The sequence below is a fragment of the Haliotis asinina genome, chromosome 16 (assembly GCF_037392515.1).
Source record: "Haliotis asinina isolate JCU_RB_2024 chromosome 16, JCU_Hal_asi_v2, whole genome shotgun sequence".
NCBI lineage: Eukaryota > Metazoa > Mollusca > Gastropoda > Lepetellida > Haliotidae > Haliotis > Haliotis asinina.
In genome coordinates, this window is record NC_090295.1 from 42,477,715 (window position 1) to 42,494,499 (window position 16,785).

Here is a 16,785-nt window from a genome sequence, read left to right on the forward strand (position 1 = left end):
TTTGACACTGTTCCATGGATTTAAGTATCGTAAAATTATTGTTCCCCTAAAAGGGTTCATAAGAACAACTCATTCAAAGTGTATTCCTATCTACCTGTATTTTACCTGCAGAATATTCGTTTCATCTTAATCTCTGTCTAAACCTACAACAATCATCAGTATAACGATGAACGTATAACTCCAAGTAGGAAGCCATGAGGGAAACAGTGGCACCGTAAGTCCCAATGACCCCCAGCATGGCGACCTTACCTTTCTTAATGGTGATCTGTAGTCCCACTTATACGTTGCATCTTGCTCCAATATTCAGGTATTTTATGCGTTTGACGACAATATTAGACATTCTGTGATATATTGCTGGTTACTAAACTGTATACTGCCCTTGGTATGGTGATCTACCTTCAGAAGTTTGCGATCTATGTCCCGAATTTAATATTGTATTGTCTTTTTCAATCAAATGTTTTAATTTTGCATGTACTGGTTTTATATTCATAGCTGTGAGAGTCTAGTATTTTTACTGTCCTTCGATGACAGGTTTTTACGTTCTAAATTTGCCGATTTTCTATTGATCTAAAGTGAATTGTTCTCGTCACGTTATAGCTCACTCACTCACTACTTCTAGTTTTTAGAGTATAGTAAGAGTACAGCCTGTTCCAGTTACTATATGGTAGAAATACTGCCGACTGGACTTTTAAATTTAAAGTCCCTCGTTCAGTCTAGACCGCCTCTGTGTTGCAGGGGCTAGTGTGTCCGGCCGGTCATACCACAAGACTTGGTGGTCCTCCTGCCTGGTGCTCAAGAACTGGTCAGCTCGGAGTCATGGGTCCGACTGGGGTATTCATGCATAACTGCGGCATGGTATCTCAGTGACCTAAGCATTATAAAACCAGCTAAAGTCTGGGCCACACATACACACACATGCATGTCGTCAAAAGTGCGAAAAAAGTGCGACGTTAATCCCCGTTTAACCTAACCTAACTCATATTTGACAAAGCGTATCGATCGTATTTAAAAAATAATGTCAAATTTACATGTCTTTCACGGTAAAAAGTTGTCTTTGAAACACAGAACGTATTCCAAGCTGATTTGCTTTCCAGTTCCAGTCCCACGACCAGGGATGACATAAGCATTGTGTAAACGAACAACGGAAAAGAATTCTTTATCACTCTTCTAAATGTAGCGTTTCTACAACATAATACATGCTAACTGAAGCATAATGGTGGATATAAGAGGACCACTGCCTTTTCAATTCCGTTTGTCAACTGCTGACTATTATTGCTGTTGAACACTCGCTGTTTACATGTTTGAACCAATTCAAACACTGCCGTCGTGTATCGTCTGTGTTTGTGCATGCTGGTCTTTCCTTTGTGGCTATATCTGAACATGACGGGATCTCATGAATGCCTTTTATCTGTTTGTGCATAGATAATGTATGTTGTGTCACTCGCTCACAACGCCGAGGACTCAGAAATTTCCTGTCACCCTTGATTGTGCAGTGCAGGACGGAGATATGTAGAGACATGTGATAGTGAGATGTCAATTCTTAACGCCATTCGTAACGGATATTACTTCACTCACGCACACTTCCATAGATAGAAAATCCTTGATTTAAAAAAAAAATCACATGGCATTAATTCCACTTGAAAATAATTATCAGTTACTTGTTTACGTTCCATGTTTTACACACATAGATACATTTTCAAAGACGAATCCAAGGATGATGACCTAGTCAAGTTGCCAGTGCTACAGCTATTGGATCCAAGACTCTTTTTTCTAGAATTCGAGACAATAGTTCCATTTTCACTGCTGGGGCCACCTTCACAGCTTTGACCGATACCAAGCAACACAACCATTCCGAACAATTCATCGTTTCTACAGACACTATGATCCTGGACATTTTAAGACTCTACAACGACCCTTCTACTGGCCAATGTGACATGGTCTTTTGCTAGTTGACGGGTCACGTCAGCATAACAGATAACACAAAGGCCGATGCCGCAGCTTAAGCACCTCTTAACAAGCCCTTATCCCCACTGTTAACCCCATATAGTGAACCCACTATATTTCAAATCCACTATCACAAAGTATACGCGGAACCTTTTGCAAAAAAGGTGGGACACCGAAGTAGAAAGAAATAAACGTCATGACCCTTAGTCAACAATCTGTTATACGTACTTGGATTGTCAGTCAAGCCGTGTGAAGGTAGTTTTACGGCGATGTCGTATTGGCCGCAGTCGGTTTACACATGACTATCTGCTGAAAACGGATGTAGGTGGATCCCCTATGTGTGTCTCTTGCGACGAAGTGTTCACCATCAAGCATATTCTGCCTGACTGTGTGGACCATTCGACTGTAAGGGACACGCATAATAAGGCGAGAAAACTGTTTTCCTGCGTGAACGGGCAACTCGTTGTTACGTAATGTGAAAAAAATACTTGCTTTTGAATTTTGTTTGCATTTTTGCAAATTAAATGATTAAGAAATGAATATATAATTATATATTCAAATTTGAATTCATTTGCACTTTTGACTTATAATATGTATGAATTTAGACTCTATATGACAGGAACACTGCATTTGTGACGTACAGTTCAACACAACAACTAAACCGTTACTCAAAACCGCCTCCTTGGTGAATTGGTTAGAACTGCAGCGGGGCCTGCATACTACAAGATGTTGAAATTTGGGACTTGTTGGTCCCTGAATGGCACTTGGCATTAATGGGTACAAGGACGGCTCTGAGTCAGTGTAATGTGTCACAGTGACGTGGCACTATATAAAACCCGCTTAAGTCTGGGCTAGTACAAGAAACCACACATACAAACGTATGAACGAAATATTCTTTAAAAATTCGTAGAGGATATTGTGGGCGAGATGGCTAAGGCGCCAGGCTGGTGGTTCAGCGAGCTTGATGACTGTGTGTGAAAACCTTGGAGTTAACTGAGAATGCAGATTTTTTCAGTGTTGTCATAACCCCAGGTGTACAGTACATATCCCATTCGTGACCAACTGGGCGAGTGGTGATGAGCGTGCATCAACGCGCAGAAAACTTGGACAAAGTACTGATACTATGAGTCCCAGTCCACCCAGCTGTGGAAAGCTGGAAAGCTACCATTAACTCGGTTCGCGTAGTGGATGCAAGAGCTGTATGGTTCCCTGGGAGTTGAAATTGATATTACAGTGTGCCGTTTGAGACTGACATCCAATGACAAAAAATACCAAGCAGGTATTTTGATATTGACGCTACTTAATAGATAGATAGATAGATAGATAGATAGATAGATAGATAGATAATTGTTAATCCTGTCACCTAATGAACCTCTAACAGCTTTCTTATGTTCAGCAGTTAGCGGTTAGTTGGATATAACTATACGTACGGCAAAGGGGGCATGTTTCACGAGAAAATATACTGAACCGCAAAAGAAACGCGAGTCTACCAATTTCATCCCACACATGCTCGATTGGTGCCATATCCGGGGACATAGACGGCCAGGGCAGTACAGGAATGTTGTTCCCTCCAAGGAAGTCCATAGAGACCCGTGCAGTGTAAGGGCAAACATTGTCCTGCTGGAACGTCTGGAGCTTAGGTTGGGCCTGGAATAACGGTACAACATGGTGTTGAAGGACCTTGTCTCTGTCGACTACAGCAGTCACACGTTGACGAAACACGTGTAAACGTGTTCAGTGGTGGTAGCTGAAGCCACCCCACACCATGAGACTTCCACCTCCCCAGCCGTCAGCTTCCACGACACAACAGTTGGCGTAACGTTCAATACATCGTCTCCATACACGTAATCGGCCATCGGCGTGGGACAAGTTGTATCCGGACTCACTCATCAGAAAGCAACACTTGTTGTCATTGTTGACGTCGCCAACGCTGGTGTTGTCGCGCCCACTGTAAACGATTTTGGCGGTGACGTTGCGTCAGAATCGGTCCGACATATGGACGGCAACATCTGATCCCTGCTGCCCTCAGACGACGAACAGTGTCTGCGGAGGTGTGACGTTGTGGCCCTTGAATGGTTGCAGCTGTCTGTGTTGCTCTTTGCTGTCGGTTACGCAGATGGGTAACCCGAATGAGACGATCTCGCGCTGGCGTTGTTACCCTCGGATGTCCTGAACGTGGTTGGTCTCTAACATTACCTGTTTGACGACACCTTGCCGACGGTCTTGTGATTGTTGTCAAGTGACATCTGATGTGCCTGGCCACAGTAGTTGGTGTGGATTAGGTCTGTCACATTCCAACGGCGATTCCTCGTTCCTGTTCAGTTAGACGTGGCATGTTTTCTCCGCGTCGTCTCAGTCAATGTTGTGTTCTGTGGTGCTTTTTGAATGATCTACGTTATAAAGCTTGAAAATGCATGCATTTTTGTGTGAAACACAAAATCTTCATGTGAAAAACACGAAAAACGTGAAATTGATTGCGTTTGGGCGATATGGTCATGAATAAGCGGAAACAACAGCGAAACTACCTTCGAATGCTTGGTTCCATGAAGGTATATTTTGTTGTCCTAAAAGGAATGCATTTGGAACGTATGTTTTGAAGAAATGTAACATGCGTTTCTTTAGCGGTCAGTATATCTTTCAGTACGATCCAACTCTTATTCTTGTGAGCTTTCCAAGATGTCTTACCGAATGCATTTCAACCAGGTCACCTCGCCCCAACACACCCTAGAGACATGAAAAGCTTCCTTATTATGAACGTCAAAGGTATTGTCAACACGATTCATTACATTCACAACATTGAATGGAACAGGTGTATAGCTATGACCAGCCGTCAGCCGTATTCGCAGCCAGACAGGCTACAGAAAGAGCCTCGAGATATCAGTTACCCTCCAAAAGCAGCTGTTGAAATCGTACTTGGAAATGTATATTTGACTCCCTTTCTACAACTTCATAAATCTGTAGATTGATGCCTCTAGAAAAGATATTAGATGAAAATTTACCTTTTCTCAGATTATTACTGCAAAAGATCAAAAGTCTTAAGCAACAGGATGCTGATTATCAATGCAAGACATAAACATTTATAGCAACTTCTGATTCTAAAGACATAGTACTTGTTTGATGTGACGTCATTTAACCCACGAGTTCATCCGAATACAACATGCCTTATGCAGAAAGTACAAAAATCCAATGTGATATTGCATGTATGATATATGATATATGATATTGTGTATAAACCCGCATGGTCATAGAGAAATATTCCATACCGTTTGGAACTTTCAGTTTACAATATGAACTTCAGAAATACGTAACAATCTATTTCTCATAAATAAAAAAATCAGGAAATAAGAAACTGTAGATATTTCAAATAGCTTTCGAAGCAGACAATAAAACATGTGTTTAAACTAGGTGTTTTGAAATATAATCCAGTTGTATGATATAGGTCTGAAATTATCTGGGTTGGACTAAACAATCCAGTTATTGGTATTACGAAAATTATGATACAGTAACACACAACAACATGATCAACGACCAAGTAATAATCAGTGATGCCACTATGAGCTAGCAGAAACTGTAACCATGTTCTGTCCTCTCAGTACCCGCCTTACACACAATGTGTTCATGAGACGTACGACTTCCATGGTGACATCATTATGGAACAACTGCTGTGCAAGCTTTTACAGATTTCAAGTAATTGCCTTAATTCAATGAAATTTCCTATGAAGCTTTGGGACATATACAACAACTGATCGAAAGTGTTGTTTTCTTTATATTTTTGATAATCACTTAAGTGTACTAATAATCCTTGGATTTACTGGAGGGAAAACTGTACATAAAGGTATACACTTTAGACAGCTGGAACGTAATTCTGGAACGGCTTGTTCACAGCCAAAATCTTCCTTGCAAAACGACTACATGCAGGATAGCAGGTGCTCATTGCTGTGAGAGCAACACATACAAACAGCAAAACCTATTCAAGAGGTTCATTATTTACACAGTTATGAATGCAGTTATGGTTTTCTCTTGTTGTTGCCGATAGTCAACACACAGCCTACCCAACTTTGCATTGAAAAAGAACTAGTAAAGCTACCTTAGCTCAGTTGTGGAATGAGTTGCGTCGTGGAACGTGTGATTTCGCTCAGGCTGAGTCGTTGCAAAGATCTGTACTGAAGGAAACGGCATATTTTTCTGTGTACGGGAAATGTAAGTATATGTAACCCCTATGTTCATACACAAAGTAGCCCAGAAACGTCGTGATGTAAACATTAAAGAAGTTGTAAATCCATACCATACGTTATTAGGTAACTTCCAACATCTAAGTGCCAATGAAGTATACTACTGCAGTATTTCAACTGCCACACTTCACAATGACCTGCCAAACTGGGTCCTTATTCTCGAAACATCCGTAGCCCTAAGCATTCTTAACTTTGATCGTAGTCAGTGTGATAAGAATGGGCTTAAGGGGTACGTAGGAATACGAACGTTTCGAGAATAGTTAGCCTGGTGTTAGCGTTGCCGCTCAGACAATCATCTCCATGACACTCTTTTTCATTGCGGTCACCTCTCACTAAGTCCACATAGGAGTTTTGATTGGGATGAAAGGGCTCCGGGGTTTTTCATTCATGAGTCCAGGTGCCGTCTAGACTTCATATACCTTTGTGCCCAAAATATTTCATGATTCCAATATAGCCCAGTCGCTTTGGAAGATCAAGCAAGGTTTGGGGTGTGGATTGATAGAGCTTGAAAACAGACCTCCATAACCTACAACGAGCCACAATGATCGGTTTGGCATTTTGGGACATGTACCTTACCAGACTCCGTGTTCACGAATAATACTCGACCACTTCATGTATGGGTTGTTGACAGTTTACATCGAGCTCCATTACCCGCATTGATTGGGTACAATGCTTACTAGACCAAAAAACTATCTTGACGCTGCTCTTATCAAAGTAGTGTAAATTTTCCCTTGGCATCCAGAATCTCTTGGGGTACAGTGCCGTTCTATGATCGTATCGCATGGATCACACACGCTCTGAAGATGTTATTTTTTCTATTATTTACTTTTTTTTAAATATTGCTTCCTGTTTTTGCCCGTTTCTGTTTAATTACTCCTATGTTATATATCGAGCTGTAGCATATCACTATAATCCTTATAAAATATTTTCTAATGGATCATTTTACAATCATGCTGACATGGGTTATACCTATTGCAACGTCTTGATTTGACGTCTTGGTTATATGTTGATGTACATTTGATATATGAAAGATCAAGTGATGTAACGTGTGTCCCATGATGTGAATGCATGAATTACATTTTCAGGATGTCATAAGGTAAATCATCACAATGCACAAGCATGAACGGAGCCGACCCGGGTGAGTCAAATTATTATGCAAGTGTGATTTAGTGGGATTAGTGACGAAGGAAAAAAAGTACTGATATGTTACCATACCTTTGTCAGATAGAAAGACAGGTTTTATTCAGTTGTGTTCGCCTCTAAAATCAGCCATCTTCCCACACATTTTTTTTCTTAACTTTCTTTGTGTGGCATGTTTAGAAGTTGATGAATCAGAAAAGGACAAAATTTATGGATGAGCAACTTCTTTATTTAGGTGTAGCGACGTTTCGATACAGCTTCTTGTATCGCTGTCAAGCAAGTGTGAGATCGCTTCACCTGAATACAGAAGTTGCTCATCCATAAAGTTTGTCCTTATCTTTTTGTCGTAAGTCAACACTCTTCAACTGAAAAGTGTGAATATACAAGTCAGTCTTGATGATACGACGAGACAAAAGATTCCATCTGACATCATGCGTTAATGTAAAAGTGTAGGAACCTATCTTTCTCCTTCATCTGTAGTACATTAACCGCCATTTACACAATCCTGCTCCAGAAACTAAGTATTTATTGTCATTTTTCTTGTCTTTTATTCTAAAGCGTCCACTCGTCACTCCGAACCTCCGTGGACCCAATTCGATTCCCACATGGGTACAATGTATGAAGCCCATTTTGTATGTCCCCCGCCGTGACATTGGTGGAATATTGCTAAAAGTGGGGTAAAACACCACCCATCCAGTCACTCACCAATGCCTTACTCATTAGAGTCGTTCTGGCGAAACATTTCCAGAATGGAAAGGGTAATGTTGAAAATTACTCACGGGAAGCTGTTATCTCATCAGTATGGTCGGCAACCTGTTAGTTTTGACTTCTACTTAAGAACCACAATTTGAATGTCATGATGATGCTAACATTTTCTCATTGTTCACAGATGATTCACCCAACAGTGAAAGTGAAGCACAAGAGTGGACAGGTATGTTTAGGACGTTACAGCTTTGTTTTAATTGCTTCCTGATATGGCATGACCTGCCAAGCGTTGGTTCTACGAGTGTATGCCAAATAACTGAATACTTGGGAAACATTCTTTGTTGTTTATAGGTGTAAAATCTGTTAAACTTAAAATATAACTTTAAAATCTACATGGATTAATTGCAAGTGGGTAAGATATATTATGATAGCATAAACCAAATCCAATCTGGTAGTCATGTTTGTTGTTCAACACCCCAATCAACATGCGGCGGGATGTAAATAATCGAGCCTGGACTAGACAATCCAGAGACTAACATCATGAGCATCGATCTACGCAGTTGGTATACAAGGTTGGTATATGTTTCAACCGTGTCAGCGAGCCAGAACACCTGATCACGTTAGTCGCCTGTTACGACAAGTATGGACTACTGAAGACTAACTCTAACCCGGATTTTCATGGGTGTAGACAAGTGTAGCTTCGATAAACAGCAAAGTGCAGTTGGGGACAGTTTAGTCATGGAACAGGCGTACGACTTCAAATCAGATGGCCTGGCATTTTAATTCCTGAACTGTGACACTAAAAAGATCACAATATCATATAATGTCTATAATCATTATTGTATTCCTTGCAGATGGATGTGTTGTGTGTAAAAGATTAGGACACAAGTACGAAGAAGAATACAAGAAAGATCCACGACACGCAAAGATACAACTCCATACAGAACACAACATCATCCGGGGAAAGAAAAGCAAAGAGAAGTCATCAATCTTGGGGAAAGTAGCAAAAGCAGCATCAGCGTTACGTAACAGTGGCGGGGGAGTGTTGTTAGTTCACTTAGAGGGGACGTCACCAGAAGATAGATGTCTCGAGTTCTTTGATGAATTTGTAGGTAGGACTTTCACAACCTTACTGGAAGGCGGCGAACTGTATACTGATTCATATGAAAGATACTTTCTTAGTGATCAACCGGAATTCAAGGACGCATGTGATTTTGTTGTTGTTAAAGTTAACAAAACGGCAGGTTTAGCTACAGTTGATTTCAACACCAAGGCAAACAATGACAATGAGAACCTAGATATAAATTCATTGATCCTACGTGAAGTATTGGGTAAAGAAGAAACAAAAGAAGAGAACCAAGCGTCTCTCAGGAGTCTGCCCCAAAATGCGAACACTTTTCATGAGGATCGACATACACAGTTGAAAGCGTTTAAAGACAACACGGAAGAGATAAAGCGTAAACATGCTGACGTTGCAAAGCTGACTGATCATATCTGGCACAATCTTAAACTGAAAGATAACATCACTTCTATGTCAAAGTTGATTCAAGGTGGGTCATACTACCTGGGAGTTAACGAAAAGAAAGTTGTCACACAGAGAGGTTATCAAACAAAAGTTGCTGAAGTTGTTGGTTTCAAACTACATGTGAGTCAGGCATCCTTGATCGAGAATATCTACAAGAAGGTTGGGACTGATCTGTGTGTTCTGACCAGGAAGGGAGGGTTCACAGACGCTCCTAGAGACCTGATAAAGATAGCATTCCACCCTGTCCAACAGTCCGAGTTTTACGTTTTGGAAGTAGCCATTCGATATTGCGACGGTGTTGTTTTCTATGACAGACAAGGACCAAGGTCGTACATTCTTGATGATAAAGACCGCATTGTTCGAAGGATGAGAAGGGTTGATTGGCTTAAAAAATCTCGGACATTAACTACAACGCCTCTTAAACCTCAGTTACAGACCACAGACCAGTTTCCTGACACTATTTAACTCTTCTGAACATCACCTCACATAGACACGCGTTCTAATAGTTAACTTTTCTATGGGCGTTGGAGCAGGATACCATCAACCCTTTGCTCCTTGTGTATCGTCACTGTATAATAGTGATTCATAACACATACCCATGCGATAGTCGGAATCGTGAAATTGATTTGCGCTCTGCAATGATTTGTCACATCTATGGAATAAATTCGGTAACAAGGCTAAAGTTCAAGTCTAAAGTCTAAAGTCTTGGATATATCAAGACATATTTAAGAAGCACCACGATCTGTACTGAAGCAGCATCAAAAGCTGTACTCAAGCAGAACCACCAGCTGTACTGAAGCTGCATTATCAGCTGTACTCAAACATTAGCAGCACCATGTACAACGGTACCGCGTCCACAGACAGCAGCAACGAATCCGACAACAGCAGTGGCACCTCAGTCGGGCCCAGTCCATACCAATCTGATGAGGATGCCATGACGTTCGTTATGGTAGGGGAATCCGTCGACACAGGTAGGAATATCTTCTGTGTGATTCTGTGTTTGAATATAACCAAATGCATATATGTTTCCTGTTGTTAATGGACAGGGCAAATGAAATCTTCTGATTTAGAGAACACAAACTTTACAGTTGCATAAGAATGCAAACGATGCAATATATGTATGTATGTATGTATGTATGTGTGTGTGTGTGTGTGTGTGTGTGTGTGTGTGTGTGTGTGTGTGTGTGTGTGTGTGTGCTCGACCGCTAAAATAAAGTAATTATTTCATTTGGCTGCTGTCATTATATATCACGAAAACAGTAAACATGATGTTCGGTTCATTTCTACATTTTAATCTTGCATTACTATGCCAGTGATATTAGTGATTAGTCAATATTCTGTAACCACTCATATGGATTTTTCAGTTCATGATGAACTGTTACAGCAACAGACATATTCTGTAATTGTTTCTGTCACGAAACTACATTGGTAGATTAAAACCTTTGACTGAAAGGCTGGAATGCATTGCTAGCAACAGTTCTAAAACTGAGACAATTTGAAGTTCGTATCCCTACCATTCAGTATGTACACATACGAAATGGTCTTACTCTACAGGTCATACGTCATCATATTACTGGTGTACTAGCTGCTTCTTTCTCTGGGAATAGCGAGCTGAATGTTAACTTTGTACTTGCTTACAGACAGCAAAAGTCGATTACATGCACATGCATGCGGATGAATTAACTATAAAAACGAATTAAGATATGAAACTTTAAGGGAGGATAGGTGACTTGAACGTTGTGTTGAAAGTGACATTGTGTTCCACCGGGGTAGTCTTTTTGTGGGGTCGAGATAAAAATCCTTTGATGTTTGATGTTGTGACAACAGTGTTGTTTTAAGGTATTCTACAAAATGTGAAATGTGGTCACTCAGGAAACGAAACATGGCATGTGTGCAAGAGTTGTGAATGAATCTCACTCAATGACTTTGATTATGTTGCTACTGGTGAGTTATTAAATTTCTTACATAAACGTGCATGCTATGAGAATGTTGGAGATGACAGTTTTCATCATCATTCTAACAACTCCGTTATGGCAAATGCACAATTAGACTACAAGTTTCTTCCCACCTCTCGTGGTGGAAGATACCTTTGTGCAAATGATTATGTGTACAGTGTGAACAAGAGAAAAATTGAACAATGAATGTCGTGGAGATGCATTAAGAAAGTTTGCAGATCAACAATCTCCACAGTGAACGACATCATTTGGAAATTACCTAGCGACCACAACCACGGACCTGTACACAATGAAGTAAACGTAAATGTTTCGACTGTATATCATATAATATGAATATAATTAATACACATTGTTACACTGGATAGTTAAATGTATAATTTGTGTGTGTGTCAAAATAATGATTTCGAGATATCAAAAACTGTCCGAAGATGTGTTGGATTGCTCTGGTGCCCAAAAGACACGTAAGTATAGACACAACATCCACTTTGATTCAATATTGGTAAAAAAAATATACGTAGCGAGGCATTCGCGATTTAGAAGAACGTTTAATTGTATTGGTTTTTAATATTTGGGTCTGGCTGGATGTCTTGGCGGATATACCTCAGGATCAGGTGGCTGACTATGCCACGCCTCAATGATAGAAAGGGACCTGGATGTTGGCAGCCATTTCGACACTGACGGTCCGCGAACGAAGGGTTGGCAGACGGACGTCTGAAGAAGGTGGTAGGAAAACAGCATCCAAACCTCTTCGAGATGGCGAAGTTCCTGCCACACGAGCATGGTATGGTGTCTGCACAGGACGTCGACCTTTGAGTAAAATGTCACGGTTGCGGTAAGAAAAAAGGTCGACGTCCTTAACTGTATCCAGCCACAGCTCCTCAACCTTCAAACATAGAAAACATTGATGAATAGCATGCATGTTTTATACATACATATCTACTTATTGTGTTTATTAATTGTACTTTTCATATATTTTTGCAACCTTTTAAAACACTTATCATAATACATACCTCGTGGACTGGTAACAATGGCAACACAGCACACCTCCTGATGAATTTTCTGATTTCATCATTTTCACTGTAGGCCTTCTGTAGTTGGTGTTGTTGGGCTTTCCTCCATATACACTGGGTGTAATGGAAAAAGCACCCTTTCCATTCTGCTTGGGGGAAGAAACCGCAGTGGCATTCCGCGCAGCTAACTCATAGTCCATCTGAAAGATAACAAAAAGAAAAATTATTTTTAATTTTTCATTTTATATAACTAAGCACTTGACTCCACTCAGTTGTAATGGCAAAATTGTTAGAATTGTTCACAAAATCAATTTCAATATATATAGTAATATTACCTGAATCTTTTGCGGCTGCAACAAATAGCCTCTGGTCACACAGGCATCGGACAGAAGCCTGAACATTCTTGTGTATGTGTCATCTCTCTTGTCTGGTAAAAAGAAAAACACGAGGGGAAACATGTGTCCATCAATCATGGCATGGATCGTGTACAGGTGAAAAATACCAGGTGTCACGTAGAATGTTCCGTCACAAAAAGATCGTATCAGCCTCACTCAGGTGATGAAGGTTTTCTGGTGTTGTAAATCCGAGGATTCGTTTGGCAGTTCCATCGTTGATCAGGAGGAAATCCTCACCAGATTCAGTCTTCTGGAAATCTTCTGGGATGACAAGATCGTCTCTTCTGAGGGGAAGTCGAGGCAGGACGGCTCTTCTGGCACGATAGAGGAGGGTTCTGGTACTATCGAATGTTGGCATTGATGAAACTAGGGCTTTGTTGTCATCAGTCCAGGGACCTTTTCTTAAACTGCCTATTTCTTCTTCATAAAGGGAAGGCATCGGGGCGAGGGTGGATGCTGCTTTCACATTAAGTTTGTCAAGGGTTTCCTTCACCTGTGAACAGATATCAAATGTTAGCTACGTAAAACATGACTCAGGTCTGATATATTTATGACACATTTATATTTTACTTTTAACATATTAGGGATTGACAAAATGCTCACCTTTATGTCTACTTCGACACTGGGATGACTATGGTCACCTATCACCTTCGTAACAATGTCATTGACGGTTGATGCAGTGGCGTTACAGTTCTTCTGTGTACATTTCCATGATATCCAATCTCGCTTCCTCTTGTTCACACGGTACATAAAGCCACCAACACACAGATATCTGCCGCCACGAGAGGTAGGAAGAAATCGTTGATTCAACTGTGCATTCGCCATATCGAAACTGAATGTAATCTACCTCAAGTTCTGTCCTTATATATCAAATTTAATGAAATGTGTTCATGATTGTAAAAAACCAATCTCATATGATACCAATGATGACACTGATGACAAGGGTGACATTTTGGGTGAACAACGTGGGTGAACTATTTTCACCCTTATGTTACGGTACCAATGGGACGCCCAAGTTGTCGACAATCTTAAAACAACACCCACTAGCGGATTAGCGTGACTCTAACAACACCTTTGACATCAAAGTTAGCCGCAGGTCGACTTCGTGTGCATAGCAAAATTTCAAAAGGTCGACTTCGTGTGCATAAACCCATGGTATAAATGAGACAAAGATGCTTCAGTACAATGCCGGCCAAAGATTGCCCACCAAAAAGAAGAAATACAGAGATTTGGAGCGACGATTGGACACAAGTTCAAGCTTGCAAGAAACGACAAGGCGATGATGCAGTACTTAGACAATGCGTTATTGCAGCAATGATTGTATAAATAAAAATGACATTTTGCAACGCGATCCTTGTTCAGTTATGTCCCTGTGAACATTTTAGCATTAACCGTGTCATTGTGAAAACACTGACTGCCTATTGTCTAGAACTAGTCGAGCTAAACGCTATAACCCTCCAGACCGACCAGTGTGTTTTTACACACATCCAAAGGTCGGACTTACGAGACCTAACCGTTCCACCACACAGGTCCTTGAAATCATAGAATGTTATCAGAATGCCAGGGAAACTGAGAGACTGGGACTACACACGAAGTTCATCTGTTTACTGTTGTGTTGCAGATGACGCTGATTGTTCTGTAACCGTGCGGCATGTTGGAAATGACGGTGAAGAACAGACCTCAAGGGTTAAACAGAGTTTGACTGAATTTGATCCAGGTAAGCTGTAAATAAAACAAAGGATAGCGTGCTTATCATGTAAATATTTACTGCAGCAGTGGTGGGGAAAGTCTGGGTATTGAGATAAGGAGATGATAGTTGTGGAGACTGGTAGGGGGCTGAAAGTTCTGATCCTAACCTTCGAATGATATGCATATATTCTGTGAGGAATTGACTGTTGTGACGCCGATTTTATGTTAACAATGGTCGTATGTCAATGTTGTCAGAGTAGTTTCTACATCTACAGACTTTCTGACTGTATCAAGCATTATTGTAGTGCCGGTACCAGTGAAGTCTTGAATATGTTTTCATTGTTCAGTTTGACATTGCCTTGACTGAAGACCGTCTAAGTTGTGCACGTTGTCACGATCTTCAGTTCGTGATTAGCCAGTTATTGACAAGGCAGATATATGATATACAGAATCCGAAGGCACATTAAATTCTTATGTGTCCGTGATATACTCTGCATTAAGGCACACAAATAAATGAATTACTGTATAGAGCGATGTACTACCAACAACAAATTAGGGATTAAATGTCTGAAATATCATTTTTGGGAGTGTCCAGCTATTTCTCGTATGTCCACCGCATTTATGCGATTTTTGCTTGTTCAATAGGGGATTTCTTACATTGTCGTCACGGTAAATTCTCAACCGTAACAACAATGTAAGAAATCCCCTTGTGAACCAGCAAAACAGAACAAAGACAAGACATGTCAACACAGCGATCGGCAGATGATGTAAGTCAGGCGTTGACGGGTTTCGATTATCAAGCGTGGCAGTGATGTAAATGAGTGTGAGTGTCGCCCTCAACACGGCAACCAGCCTTTTTATAGATATTTAGCCATTTCCTGAAAGTTCGGGCACAAAGGAACATCGTCAACACTGTAGAATGCCTTCGAATAAGTTTCCCGAAAGTAAACTTCGAAAACTAGGAGCAGATAAATTCCGGAAACCAGAATTGACCAGCTATTCACACGAAATGTGACCCATCATAATTAATATTCACACACTAAATGTTGTGACCCAATAATAATTATTACTGAATTAATAACAAAAATATACAGAAAATACACACTCGTAACAAAACATACAAGCTGAGCAAGCTACTGATGGGTCTCTTGCGTACTCTCAAAGTCCGTATGCTTTCCCTGCCAGAGAACATGACACTATCGCCCACTGACCGGTCAGGAATGGTTGCCTTTGCAGTTGCTGACACGTCAACAACACTATGTTAACTTACACAGGTGTTGTTCACAAAATTAAACACCGGTGCTGAACTCAACGACTACAAAAAGCAAACACTATCCTCCCATTTTACCATTTCACATATATGTTGTGCACAGGGTTTTATAGCAGAATATCCGTCATCTTGGTTTTAAGACGTCATCGAACACCTGAGTGACCTCATTAGTCATAGACTAGTCTAGACACATGACCTCACAATGACCTTGGAGAACACAAATCCACCATGGTGGTGACTCGGTTAAACACCTGGTTGACACCGACATGAGAAACGGATCCGGAGTGACTGATGCCGACTGGAGATTAATGACCGCGGACCGCGTGGAATGATACATCCTGCGTGACTCACTTACTGAGGGGTTACTAACCGCATGCCCCTTGGCAGACGGATCCGGTATGACTCACACTGACTGAGGGGTTAATGACCGTGGACCCCGTGGGGTGACACATCCTTCGTGACATGATGACTGAGGGATTACTGACCTCATACCCTGATGGAAACGGATCCGGTGTGACACATGCTGACTGAGGGGTTAATGACCGCTGACCCATGTGATGACACATCCAGGGTGACATCATAGCATCACACCATGACATCACACCGTTATTATGAACCAGTCAGTATAGAGCAGCTAACGACCTCACTCCGGTGTGACTCAGGAGGATTGAGGTCAATAACTCTGGATATTACAGTGTGCATTTTCATCATCATTATCGGATTGAACGAGTGTTCTGGATTAACACTATTCTTGTGTACATGAATACAACGTCATGTGTGTAGTGTGTAGTGTGTAGTGTGTAGTGTGTAGATGTACATGCAGATAGGAACTCACAATACTTTATTATTCACAACATGATATACAACACACAATAGCCTGCACACTATCTCACACCAACAAACAATATTATTCACGCAAT

At 40.9% G+C, this 16,785-nt stretch overlaps 1 protein-coding gene and 1 pseudogene across 1 annotated transcript; both read left to right on the plus strand.

Annotated features, from left to right (window-relative positions):
* The window catches only part of LOC137267794 (uncharacterized), a 60,648-nt pseudogene that overhangs the window by 25,216 nt on the left and 18,647 nt on the right, over positions 1 to 16,785 (plus strand).
* On the plus strand, positions 7,296 to 10,011 carry LOC137268729 (uncharacterized). Its single transcript, XM_067803316.1, has 3 exons — positions 7,296 to 7,314; positions 8,206 to 8,247; positions 8,876 to 10,011. The coding sequence occupies exons 1-3, from the start codon at positions 7,296 to 7,298 to the stop codon at positions 10,009 to 10,011; spliced, it is 1,197 nt and encodes a 398-aa protein (XP_067659417.1).

Bases quoted from the DNA above. Each gene is read 5' to 3' on its own strand.
- LOC137268729 (XM_067803316.1), top strand. The intron at 8,248-8,875 runs GTATGTTTAGGA...TATTCCTTGCAG, and splicing joins TGAAGCACAAGAGTGGACAG to ATGGATGTGTTGTGTGTAAA.